General features: G+C 40.2%; 1 protein-coding gene and 1 long non-coding RNA gene across 4 annotated transcripts in view; one reads left to right on the forward strand and one right to left on the reverse strand.

Annotated features, from left to right (window-relative positions):
• Nucleotides 1-3462: 3462 nt before the first annotated feature.
• LOC112214797 lies at nucleotides 3463-5884 on the reverse strand. Its single transcript, XR_002948154.1, has 3 exons — nucleotides 5695-5884; nucleotides 5318-5479; nucleotides 3463-4294 (listed from the first exon to the last, which is right to left on the reverse strand). It is a non-coding gene; the product is annotated as an uncharacterized LOC112214797 (long non-coding RNA).
• A 413-nt stretch (nucleotides 5885-6297) lies between these two features.
• LOC112214798 (echinoderm microtubule-associated protein-like 3) overlaps nucleotides 6298-13987 on the forward strand; it is a 45150-nt gene continuing 37460 nt past the window's right edge. The window contains exon 1 of one of the 3 annotated variants that reach the window (XM_024373821.2): nucleotides 6298-6495. In XM_024373821.2, coding sequence (XP_024229589.1) covers nucleotides 6471-6495 — 25 coding nt within the window. In that variant the 5' untranslated portion in view covers nucleotides 6298-6470. The remainder of the gene's footprint in view (nucleotides 6496-13987) is intronic. The other 2 variants (XM_024373822.2, XM_024373824.2) reach the window with 2 other exon arrangements.

The raw sequence follows: 13987 nt of genomic DNA on the forward strand, positions 1-13987 counted from the left end.
CACAAAACAACATTGTTTTCATAAATCGTTGTTCTGGAATATATAAAAATGTTCTTCATTTTAATAAATGTCAACATTGTTTCTGTAATGCTGATTTGACATGTATTTCTGCACTGTAAATACAACACACAATCGTTATGTTATAGGGGTGGTGAAATGTCAAAACCCTTTTCATGTATTTGATTGTTTTGTTTCTGATCTGATTCATATTTCCTTCTCTATTTAGACTGTATACATTATTTTTAATGCCTTTTATTTAGTCTGAACAATCAGTCAGTGGCACAGATATAGATTATTACATTTCTTATTTAATTGTATCCCTGATTTATCAATTATCAGCATATGTATTTTTTATCACTTTTTAAACATACAAAAAAATATGTAAGATCCATTGGCCTGCTGCTTGGATGTTTATATACTTCCTATATGTAACAGTGTTGTTTTTGGTTCACCAATATACTGACAATTAACGTCCTATAGAGCACGAAGCTTTGGAAGTCAGTCTTCTGTGGTCTTAACAGACTGAAAAATGCATTGAAAACAGATTGTACTGTGATGAACTTCTTCTTGTACAGCTGTAAGCAAACTGTAAATGTACAGGGGACACTGACCGCACTGTATGATGACACCTGATGAGAATGTACCTCTTTGAATTGGTTCCTACCTTGTCTGTTTTAAAAGGGAATGTTCAAATGCCTTTTCGGTACTAATAAACCCTTTTTTCTATCTTTTATAAGTGGTTCTGATTTATTGCTAGCTGGCACTATCAAGGAGGGTGTATATGAGGCCATAACTGTATCCCCATTGTAAACAATAATAAAGATAAGTCAACAATGTGCATCACCAATTCACTTCAACTGTCCAAATGTTTTGAAAAGGTGATATATATTTACCATGAAGGCAACTGACTGAGTTAATGTCAATGCACACTAGTTTCAACACTGTGATTTAGGTTGTCACCCTTCACTCAGGTACAAAGTTCCAAATATAATAAAAACAGTTGGGTACGCATAAGAGATTATGTACATCAGTTGTATATTTTTCCTGATTTGAGGCTTTCTTGAATCTTGACACGGTGCTAATTAAATGTAAGTGCAAGAGCCTTGTCAAAGACATTTACGACAATAAATTAGTTTAGAGGGAGTCGGGTGAAATAAGTACCCAAGCCTGGTTTCTTGAAACCTACAAGTTGACAATAGGTGGGTACAGTATACTTCGGTATTAAATCCACTGATTTAATGAAATCCTATTACCAGATTTTTACGAGGGCCAAGAGTGACCTGACAAGGAAGAGTTGGTTATGATAAAGGCTCTCTCTCCAGCTAATACTCTCTCTGGTAGAGGAATGGGCTCTGTCACAGTCCTGTAGCTGTTAACTGCTTCCCTCTCAAACGCTACAGCGATGTTCCTCCTCCACAACAATGTAGGGGTCTGTCTCTTCCTCTCGGATATATAGGATCCTGACTAGTCTCCCTGCTGCCAAAAGACATCCCCACAGCATGACGCTGCCTCCACCATGCTTCACCTTAGGAATGGTGCCAGGTTTTCCTCCAGACATGACACTTGGCATTCAGGCCAAAAAGTTCAATCTTGGTTTCATCAGACCAGAGAATCTTGTTTCTCATGGTCTGAGAGTTTAGGGGCCTTTTGGCACCTGGAATGCATTTCAATTAATAGGTGTGCCTTGTTAAAAGTTCATTTGTGACATATATTTTCCTACTTAATGCATTTGAGCCAATCAGTTGTGTTGTGACAAGGTAGGGATGGTATACAGAAGATAGCCTTTTTTGGTAGAAGACCAAGTCCATATTATGTCAAGAACAGCTCAAATAAGTGAAATGACAGTCTATCATTACTTGAAGACATGAAGGTCAGTCAATCCGGAAACGTTTAAAGTTTCTTCCCCTGCAGTCGCATTAACCATCAGCCGCTATGATGAAACTGGCTCTCATGAGGACCGCCACAGGAAAGGAAGACCCAGAGTTACCTCTGCTCTAGAGGATAACTTCATTAGAGTTAACTGCAGCCCAAATAAATGCTTCACAGAGTTCAATTAACAGACATCTCAACATCAACTGTTCAGAGGAGACTGCGTGAATCAGGCCTTTATGGTCGAATTGCTGCAAAGAAACCACTGCTAAAGGACACCAATGAGAATAAGAGACTTGCTTGGGCCAAGAAACACGAGCAATGGACATTAGACTGGTGGAAATCTGTCCTTTGGGCTAATGAGTCTAATGAATTTTAGATTTTTGGTTCCAACCGCCATGTCTTTGTGAGACGCAGAGTTGGTGAACAGATGATCTCTGCATGTGTGGTTCCCACCGTGAAGCATAGAGGAGGTGTGATGGTGTGGTTGTGCTTTGCTGGTGACACTGTCAGTGATTTATTTAGAATTCATGGCACACTTAACTAGCATGGCTACCACAGCATTTTGCAACAATACACCATCCCATCTGGTTTGAGCTTAGTGGAACTATCATTTGTTCTTCAATAGGACAATGAAACAACACACCTCCAGGCTGTGTAAGGGGTATTTGATTAAGAAGGAGAATGATGGAGTGCTGCATCAGATGACCTAGCCTCCACAATCACCTGACATCAACCCAATTGAGATGGTTTGGGATGCGTTGGACCGCAGAGTGAATGAAAAGCATTCCAGGTGAAGCTGGTTGAGAGAATGCCAAGAGTGTGCAAAGCTGTCATCAAGGGTGGCTACTTTAAAGAACCTCAAATATAAAATATATTTTGATTTGTTTAACACTTTTTTTTGTTACTACATGATTCCATGTGTTATTTTATAGTGTTGACGTCTTCACTATTATTCTAAAATGTAGAAAATATGAAAAATAGAGAAAACCCTGGAATGAGTAGGTGTGTCCAAGCTTTTGACTGGTAACAACATTGAGAACCGTATGTTTGCAGTGCATCATCTGGAGTTGCACCTAGCCAATGATAACTGATAAATGAAATATCGGTTGTTAGCGATGCGGTTGAGACTGAGGCTGGCCAAGTCAACAAGGTCCCCAGGGAGCTGCAGGGGGACGGGGAAGGGGTTGGCGTGCTTGAACTTGGGGAACCATCAGAAGACGCGCTGGTACTTCCTCATAGGGTGAATCTTGTCCCTGAAGATCTGGACCTTAAGTCTGGACATTTGGCATGATACCTGATTATAAAGAACATGATACCTGATTATACAGAACATGATACCTGATTATACAGAACATGAATGAATGACAAAACAAGGGCCTGCCAATGAAATATCTTGCTTCATATTTTAACGGTTTGAGAGCCACTGTTCTGAAAACAGTTGGCCAAATCGCTCTCTCTCTCTCTCTCTCTCACACACACACACACACACCAGTGTTACCCCTATATCCATTTAGCAGGGGCGGGCAACCGCTGCTAAATTGTTGCCGCCACGAAATATAATTTTAAAAAACAAACAATACAAATGTGGGGTTTGGTAAAATGTTGTCAGTATAAATATAAATGACAGAACCGGATGTAAAGTATGTAGAAAAGATAACGGACCTATATATTTTTTAAATAAGATCATCTTTGACAACTAACAAGCACCACTAAAAACTAGAGTCAGAGAGAATCTAAAATCCCAAAAGTGTCATGGCATGGGGCCCCCATTGATTTTGTTACATTTGAGTCACTCCAATAGCATAAGCCATGGCAAAATGTGTAGTATTGCAGGAAATTAGCTTTAAAATAGCAAAACTGTGCCTGTGGCCAAGAGGAGGGTCATTAAAATATCTGGTCGGAGACCACGCAATTGGCCACGCCCTTACGTCAACTTTGCCACCGCTGCTGAAACAAATCGTGGGGGAAACAGTAAACGCACAACACAAACACACCACTGCCCCCCACCCCCCAAACACCATAGTTCTCCATCTGTTCCAGCAGGTGCACCCCGCACTCCTGCTGTCGGGGGTAGTGGTTGAACATGCACTGGATAAAGTTCCTGGGCACAAACACCTCCTTGGGGAAAACATCCAACAGCTTGTTGTAAACTATAAGGTTCCGTTCCACACCGAACTCTGGCACCTTCTTCAAGGCTGCGTAAATGAACTCTACGTGACCTCGACGCCATATTCCCCTCTTACTGAAGACGTCCACCACTTCGTTGAAGGTGGCTTTGGTCTTGGCCTTCCTGGCCACCCTCTCAAACAGGTCATCATGAGTTATCAGTGACCTGTCATTTATTCTATCCTCGTCCTCTTAGGTCTGTGGGTACGAGCAGGCTCTTATAACATCCAGGGCTGTCATGGAAACGCCTCAGTGCCTGTTGAGGACGAGGAAATGCATTGACGAGGAGGTACAAGCAGTCAACATAGTTAAACAAAATGCATGAAATGGTAACTTGATACACCGTAGTGCAGGGCTCTCCAACCTTGTTCCTGGAGAGCTACTATCCTGTAGGTTTTCATTCCAACCTTGTTCCTGGAGAGCTACTATCCTGTAGGTTTTCATTCCAACCTTGTTCCTGGAGAGCTACTATCCTGTAGGTTTTCATTCCAACCTTGTTCCTGGAGAGCTACTATCCTGTAGGTTTTCATTCCAACCTTGTTCCTGGAGAGCTACTATCCTGTAGGTTTTCATTCCAACCTTGTTCCTGTTCCTGAGAAGCTATCCTGTAGGTTTTCATTCCAACCTTGTTCCTGGAGAGCTACTATCCTGTAGGTTTTCATTCCAACCTTGTTCCTGGAGAGCTACTATCCTGTAGGTTTTCATTCCAACCTTGTTCCTGGAGAGCTACTGTAGGTTTTATTCCTGTAGGTTTTCATTCCAACCTTGTTCCTGGAGAGCTACTATCCTGTAGGTTTTCATTCCAACCTTGTTCCTGGAGAGCTACTATCCTGAGGTTTTCATTCCAACTTATGGAGAGCTACTATCCTGTAGGTTTTCATTCCAACCTTGTTCCTGGAGAGCTACTATCCTGTAGGTTTTCATTCCAACCTTGTTCCTGGAGAGCTACTATCTTGTAGGTTTTCATTCCAACCTTGTTCCTGGAGAGCTACTATCCTGTAGGTTTTCATTCCAACCTTGTTCCTGGAGAGCTACTATCCTGTATGTTTTCATTCCAACCCTAATCTGGTGCATTTGTTTCTAATAATGAATTGGTTTATAAGATGAATCAGGTTAGTTACAACTGGGGTTCACCTGGAACATGGTTGGAGAGCCCTGCCGTAGTGCTCCTAACCCTACGATTGATGTTAACGATCACCCACCGCTATCCACTCAAATTTAACTACCATGTCGATGTGATTACCTGGGGAAATTCCTATGGATTTAGGGTGTGACATACCTGGCCACAGGTGTTGTGTAGTGTAATTAGGGAAAATGCTGTGGCTGTCTGACACAGGGTGGCATGTTGGACAGCTGCTCTGACAGAGGGGGCCAGGAACCACACACTCTGGAACCGTAGTAGACAGCAGGCACAGTTCATGGTTCATGCATCATGTGGCTCCTACAAAAGAGAAGAGTGAAGCTGACATGATTAACAAGATAAGCAGATGGGACAAATAGTACAGTGACACTATGAATCTGCACTAATATTAATAAATTGTACTAATATGAATATATTGTGACAGCTTGCAAAACATATGTGCAGATCAATCTCTGTGGTTTTGATGGGAGCATGACACAACAGACAAACACAGGACAACATACTGTATATTTTACCTAGCTATAAGTAGCCATTCAATTTATGACTATGTCACATAGTATGTGACAATTCAACTTGAGTGACCTTAGAAGCTCGCAAGTTATACGTAGAGGTAAAAGTATGGTGAGATTCTCCATCGTATCACGTCTCCTTCAGACATGTCACTCCATGTAGAACCCGCGGATGCATTTCCTGGTTCAAGCGGGTTTTTGCTCCCCCAGCATTACAAAAACAAAGACGCCGAGCTTTAGTTCCGCCATCGTGTCGTTGAAGATAAGTACAAAAACTCGCCACCAGGTGGCAGGAAATCTCTGTGAATTAAAAATATCAGTTGAACAGAACTTTTGGATGACAGGGGATGTAACTCAAAAAGTAGTTCTACAACGTTTCAGTAAGGAGCATATTATTATTACATACACACATAGCCATCGCAAAACAGGGGGATAGTTATACCATACTTGTCTCCACGAGCATAATTTGGGAAATTCTGGTGCAGAGTGTATGTGAATCTATTGGGCGATTGTGCACTTGTCCCCCCCAATGTTCAGCTCATTTCCTGGATTTGTGTAAAGTATTTTAGTGCATTCTTTTTTGGGGGGGGGGGGCACAATCCTCTCTAGCAACTGCGCACGTTGCCATGCGTGTCTCCTCTCTTTTCTAAAGAAACAACTTCAGCGCGAGCTCCCGAGTGTGACTTCTGACACGCTCCGGGTACGAGCAGCAGCATGGAAAATACACCCCCAAAACAAACTCCACGCTTAGAAGACAGTAAATAACTTCTGGGCGATCAGTCATGGATGGTTCTACGAATAGCCTAGGTAAGTAAAGCATCTAAAATCGTATTTGTATTGATCCATTTCAGACATTGAGTTGCTTATTTCTGTATGTCAACCACACAGTTACTTATGTGGGCGTATCAGTCTGCAAATTACAAAGCAGCATGTGTAGTTTGTGCGAAACATGCAATTGAAAAACTGAAAACACACCTTTGCAATTGTATAAAGGAGTAATCGCAATTTGATGATAACCTAGGGCCAATGATGTTATGTGCTTTCAGTTTGTAAGGATTTTGCTATGTTCTTGTTCACTCTTTTAAATCATCAAAATTCACTTTGTTGTATCCTATAGGTAGGTGTGAAACAAAGTGATTTATATCCCCCATCGTCTCTCTTGAGATAGGGTGTGCATATGGAGTTTTGGTGAATGGCAGACGTGGGAACTGAATGATATCTAGAATGTTCTCTCCCAATTGGGTAGGATGCTAGATAATTTTTTTCCAGGTTAGCTCCTTAGTTTGTGGTCTCTTAACTGTTTCTATGGCAAGGCAACCCCATTAGCTACACCAATACACAGGGATGCATTCAAATGGGTTGATTTTAATTTGAATAGTGATGTATCACTATAAGCTCTAGGGCGACAGTCCTATGTGGAAGTTAGTTCAGTGCATTGAGCAACAGGCTAGACACAATTTCATCTGACCGGAGTTAGGGCTTTAAATGCATCCATATCAGAGTTCTACAGTCACTGTAGTTGTTGGACCACCATCTGCACTTGAGAAACTTCAAAGGTTCCTAGATCAAGCAAGAGAGAGGAACTATAACTATAAACAGCATATTGACATGATGGGTGTTAAAGATGTAATGCATGAACTAATTTGGAGGTACCTACCCATCTCTCACCCAGACATCTTTGGGCATGGTTTTAAATGGAAATGACAGTTATTCAGTTTGTGGCTGTTATTAATTGTCCCCCCCATGTTGCAGTAGCATTGGTTATGCTGCTACTGCCTTTGCAATGGAACTTTTAATGGGTTCTACAAAGGAGTAGAATGGGAGCCATTGTGGCATATCTGTATCAGTCCCACCTTAGGTGCTGATGTTTTGTTTACTGTCTCGTAAACGGGGGGTGGGGGGACGACGACACACGCACACACACACACACACACACACACACACACACACACACACACACACACACAGGGGAACAGTCAATGTTTGAGAGCAGAAAAACCGTGATGTATCATAGTATTTGGTATTTTATTAGGGTCCCCATTAGCTGGTTTCGAAAGCAGTAGCTACTTTTCCTGGGGTCCACATGAAACATCTAACATGACATAATACAGAACGTTAATAGACAAAAACAGATCAAGGACAGAACTACATAAATGTAAAAATGGCGCACACAGCCTACATATCAATACATTCACACAATATCTAGGTCAAATAAGGTAGAAGTGTTGTGTCCCGTGAGGGGTTGATATATCTGTTTTTTGAAATCAGGTTTGCTGTTCATTTGAGCAATATGAGATGGAAGGGAGTTCCATACACTAATGGCCCTATAATACTGAACGCGTTCTTGATTTTGGAGACTGTGAAAAGACCCCTTCTGGCATGTCTGGTGGGGTAAGTGTGTGTGTCAGAGCCGTGTGTAAGTTGACTGCAAACAATTTGTAATGTTCAATACATTAATGTTTCTAATAAAAAGAAGTGATGCAGTCAGTCTCTCCTCAACTCTTAGCCAAGAGAGACTTGCATGCATAGTATTTATATCAGCCCTCTGATTACAATGTAGAGCAAGATGTGCCGCTCTGTTCTGGGCCAGCTATAGCTTAACTAGGTCTTTCTTTGCAGCACTTAACCACATGACTGGACAATAATCAAGATAAGATATAACTAGAGCCTGCAGGACTTGCGTTTTTTTATGTGTGGTGTCAAAAAAGCAGAGCATCTCTTTTATTATGGAAAGACCTCTCCCCATTTTTACAACCATTGAATCTATATGTTTTGGTTCATGACATTTACAATCTAAGGTAACAGCAAGTCATTTAGTCTCCTCAACTTGTTCAACAGCCGCACCAATCATTACCAGATCCAGCTGAGGTCAAGAGCTTAGGAACTGATTTGTACCAAATACAATGCTCTTAGTTTTAGAGACGTTCAGGACCAGTTTATTAATACCACCCATTCCGAAACAGACTGCATCTATTTGTTTAGGGTTTCAGTGACTTCATTAGCTGTGGTTATTGACACGAATATGGCTGAATCATCAGCATACATGGACACAAAGGCTTTGTTTAATGCCAGTGGCAGGTCATTGGTAAAAATAGAAAAGAGTAGAGGGCCTAGAGAGCTGCCCTGCGGTACACCACACCCTACATGTTTGAAATTATAAATTATATCCATGAAAGAAAATCCTCTGTGTTATATTAGATATATAGCTCTGGATCCAGGTTGAAAAGCCATAAATCATGTTTTCTAAACAACAGGTTATGGTCAATAATATCCAAGGCTGCACTGAAATCTAACAGTAGAGTTCCCACAATCTTCTATTATCAATTTCTTTCAACCAATCAACAGTCATTTGTGTCAGTGCAGTATATGTTGAGTAAATTGTGACTGACTGATCTACAAATAATATTGAGTAGTTAGTTTGATTGATCTACAAATGATAACTGTCTCGACTCGCCTTTAAAGTCGGCTGCAATATCTAACGGGCCCAATATCACATGGAGAGGCAGACGCCGGTTTGCAACTGTGGGTAATGCCTGTCTGTCAGTATGTTTTAGAGGTCGACCGATTATTCGCATGGCTGATTTAATTAGGGCCGATTCAAGGTTTCATAACAATCGGTAATCGGCATTTTTGGACGCCGATTATGGCTGATTACATTGCAATCCACGAGGAGACTGCGTGGCAGGCTGACCACCTGTTTTGCGAGTGCAGCAAGGAGCCAAGGTAAGGTGCTAGCTAGCATTGATTATTTTTACAAGATAAATTTAATCTCACCATAATCACTAGTTAACTACACATGGTTGATGATATTACTAGAATAACTAGCTTGTCCTGCGTTGCATATAATCAATGCGGTGCCTGTTAATTTATCATCAAATCACAGCCTACTTCGCCAAACGGTTGATGATTTAACAAAAGCGCATTTGTGAAAAAGCACAATCATTGCACCAATGAACCTAACCATAAACATCAATGCCTTTCTTAAAAACCTCTCTGGGATATGTGGGACGCTAGCATCCCACCTGGCCAAAAGCCAGTGAAAATGCAGAGCGCCAAATTCAAATAAATTACTTTAAAAATCTAACTTTCATGAAATCACACATGCAAGATAGCAAATTAAAGCTACACTTGTTGTGAATCCAGCCAACATGTCAGATTTCAAAAAGGCTTTTCGGCGAAAGCAAACGATGCTATTATCTGAGGATAGCACCATAGTAAACAAAGAGGGAGAAGCATATTTCAACCCTGCAGGTGCGACACAAAATGCAGATATAAAAATATAATTCATGCATTACCTTTGACGAGCTTCTTTAGTTGGCGCTCCAATATGTCCCATAAACATCACAAATGGTCCTTTTGTTCGATTAATTCCGTCAATATATATCCAAAATGTCCATTTATTTGGCGCTTTTGATCCAGAAAAACACAGTTTCCAACTTGCACAATTTGACTCCAAAATATCTCAAAAGTTACCTGTAATCTTTGCCAAAACATTTCAAACTACTTTTGTAATACAACTTTAGGTATTTTTTAACGTAAATAATAGATAAAATTGAAGACGGGATGATCTGTGTTCAATACAGGAGGAAAACAAACTAGCATGTTTTCTGGTCACGCACCTCTATCTAACAGTACACTATAAGTTACCCTCGTTCAAGATGGGCATACTTCTTCATTACACAAAGGAAAAACCTCACCCAATTTCTAAAGACTGTTGACATCCAGTGGAAGCGATAGGAACTGCAAGAAGGTCCCTTAGAAATCTGGATTCCCAATGAAAATAATTGAAAAGAGAGTGACCTCAAAGAAAAAAATCTGAATCTGAAAAAAATCTGAATGGTTTGTCCTCGGGTTTTCGCCTGCTAAATAAGTTCTGTTGTACTCACAGACATGATTCAAACAGTTTTAGAAACTTCAGAGTGTTTTCTATCCTCATCTACTAATAATATGCATATCTTATCTTCTGGGGATGAGTATCAGGAAGTTGATTTTGGGCATGCATTTCATCTGGATGTGAAAATACTGCCCCCTGTTACCAAGAAGTTAAAATCAATACACAAGTATATTTTTTAAACCTGCATATTTAGTTAAGAAATTCATGTTAGCAGGCAGTATTAACCAGGGAAATTGTGTCACTTCTCTTGCGTTCAGTGCAAGCAGAGTCAGGGTATATGCAGCAGCTTGGACCGCTTGGCTCGTTGCGAACTGTGTGAAGACCATTTCTTCCTAACAAAGACTGTAATTAATTTGCCAGAATTTTATATAATTATGACATAACATTGAAGGTGGTGCAATGTAACAGCAATATTTAGACTTAGGGTTGCCACCGGTTCGACAAAATACGGAACGGTTCCGTATTTCACTGAAAGAATTAACATTTTGTTTTCGAAATTATAGTTTTCGGATTTGACCATATTAATGACCTAAGGCTTGTATTTCTGTGTGTTTATTATAAGTCTATGATTTGATATTTGAAAGAGCAGTCTGAGCGGTGGTAGGCAGCAGCAGGCTCATAATTCATTCAAACAGCACTTTCCTGTGTTTACCAGCAGCTCTTCGCAATGTTTGAAGCACAGCGCTGTTTATGACTTCAAGCCTATCAGATTAGGCTGGCAATAGTAAAATCCCTATAAGAACATCCAATAGCCAAAGGTCTATGAAATACAAATGGTATAGAGAAATAGACCGATAATAACTACAACCTAAACCTTCTTAACTGGGAAATTGAAGACTCATGTTAAAAGGAACCACCAGCTTTCATATGTTCTGAGCAAGGAACTTAAGCATTAGCTTTTTTACATGGCACATATTGCACTTTTACTTTCTTCTCCAACATTTTGTTGTTGCATTATTTAAACCAAATTGAACATGTTTCATTATTTATTTGAGACTAAATAGATTTTATTTATTTATTTAAAATAAAAGTGCTCATTCAGTATTGTTGTAATTGTCATTATTACATATATATATATATATATATATATATATATATATATATTTTTTTTTTAAATCGGCCGATTTTAATTGGTATAGGCTTTTTTGGTCCTCCAATAATCTGTATCTGCGTTGAAAAATCATAATCGGTCGACCTCACTCACAGCTAACTAGAATAAGTCCCACTAAGCACAGATCTGGGATCAGCTTATCCTACAGCAATTCTAACCTCAGCTATTTATGACTTACAAAGGGAAACTGCCATCAGATCAGCACTATGTTTTATTCAGTCAGCAGGATGGGACTGTCAGTGAGTTTACTGTTAGGGATTGTGGGTATTAGGCTGAACTGTCCATAAAATCACAAATGTCTCTTCCCCCATAGGACAGCATGGAATTATCAAGTAGCTGTCACAAAGCGCTGTTGATTAGGGTCTGAGAACGTCAGATAGCTTGCTTCTATCTGGACCTCTTCATTTTGTTATGGTTTTCATTGCAGTAGTCGGTAAAAGGTTTGTTCATAACTTGCTTTATCTACACATGAGAAAAAATGCGGGTGCTTTTGACATGGTTGACTATATCCAGCATCTCCTTTGCACTATCATCATCTGTGTGTGTGTGAGTGAGAGATCGTACTGGTATTACTCTTAACATTTGATACCTCATCGCTTTATCTGCATTCAAAGCAAGAATGCTCTTGCAAAATTTCCCTCCGATTTAAGTTTAGTGACACTGTGTTGACCCCAAACAGCTCAAGAGAAATCTCTGTGGGTGTTTAATGTTTATTTTCAGATTGTTTTAATCCTCTTAATCTTGTGTTTAGCTTCAATATTTGCGACCAAAGTTTAATCTTCAGCGAGTATCAAATATACAGTATTCTACTGCAGGCTTTGGTGTGTCAAGGATTGATGTAGGTTGAGCAACCAACGAAAGTCCACACTTTTCCATCAGACAATGCTACTCTGAATTTTCTCATACGATAATAAGATATGATCAAAGAGCAGCGTTTTCTATTAAACTTTAGACAGGGAGTTACAGCAGCAGACAGTATTCATTTCCCTGCATATATTCGCAGGTGGGGCTGAGTCTGTCAGTGTGTTCTGCTGTAATGTAGCTATATCTCTCTGTTTCGGTTCAGTGTGAAAAGTTAGATGGAAGACTGCATCGCCCACGGCTCGTGCAGAAGTGTAAAGTATAGGCACAGGATGTATTGTGGTGGCATCATGCTCGTGATGACATGGGTCCCGGGGACAAGTGACGGGGACAGACGCTCTCTGTAGGTGGTGAATGCCACCCGCCACGGTGCATCACTGGAAAGGAGTTGACAAAGGGTGGGTGAAATGTGGGAAGTGTGTGTGTGTGTGTGTGTGTGTGCTGTCAATCCTTACTCTTCAGAGTCTGGGATGGAAAATAACCGTCACGTCTCGATTAAGACTGTTTCAACCACAAATGACGTAACAGTGATAAATCAGTCGAACAATCTGTTGAGGTTAGATTGCAAGTAAGGACTTTGGAGACATCAAAGATAAGAAAATACCAAATTATTAAGACTTGAAAAAGCATCTATAAAACATAAAGATGGAAATGAAAACGTCCTTATAGCCATAAAACCGCTACTTTGACACCAATTCAAACCTCGATTAAAAAGTACTTTTTCCTTTTAATTAAACTACAGTTCTTCAAAAAGTTAGCCTGGGCAAAATATTTATGTTAAATGTTTAACCTTTTATTTATCTAGGTGAGTCAATTTCTTTACAATGACGGCCTGGCCAGTGATAACTGAGAAGTGCTGTGCAATAAAAAAATAAATAAACTAAAAACATTAAATCACAGGACAAGACAGACATCACAACACAGAAGCACATGGACATATGACAAACAAAAGTCAATCCAGAACAGTTACAGCACAAGGAGAACAGATACCATAACACATCTAGATGATGTTTCTCTAATTTCCACTCTTTTCTGTGCCGAGTGGCCTGGGCCATCTGAGGTCTTGTGGGCGGTAAATGGCTCTACACCAGGGATCATCAACTAGATTCAGGCGTGGGCCTATTTTTATAGATTTGTTTTTCTTGAGCAGATGGTCGGGGGGGGGCTAGAACGTACAGTTCATACAAAGTATTTCAGACACCTTGACTCGTACACATTTCTTTACATTTTTTAACATTTATTTAACCATTATTTAACTAGTCAAGTCAGTTAAGAACAAATTCTTATTTACAATGACGGCCTACTGGGGAACAGTAGGTTAACTGGCTTGTTCAGGGGCAGAACAACAGATTTTTACCTTGTCTGCTAGGGGATTTGATCCAGCAACCTTTCAGTTAATGGCCCAAGGCTCTAACCACTAGGCTGCCGCCCCA

Source organism: Oncorhynchus tshawytscha, linkage group LG15 (assembly GCF_018296145.1).
Source record: "Oncorhynchus tshawytscha isolate Ot180627B linkage group LG15, Otsh_v2.0, whole genome shotgun sequence".
NCBI classification, from domain to species: Eukaryota; Metazoa; Chordata; class Actinopteri; order Salmoniformes; family Salmonidae; genus Oncorhynchus; species Oncorhynchus tshawytscha.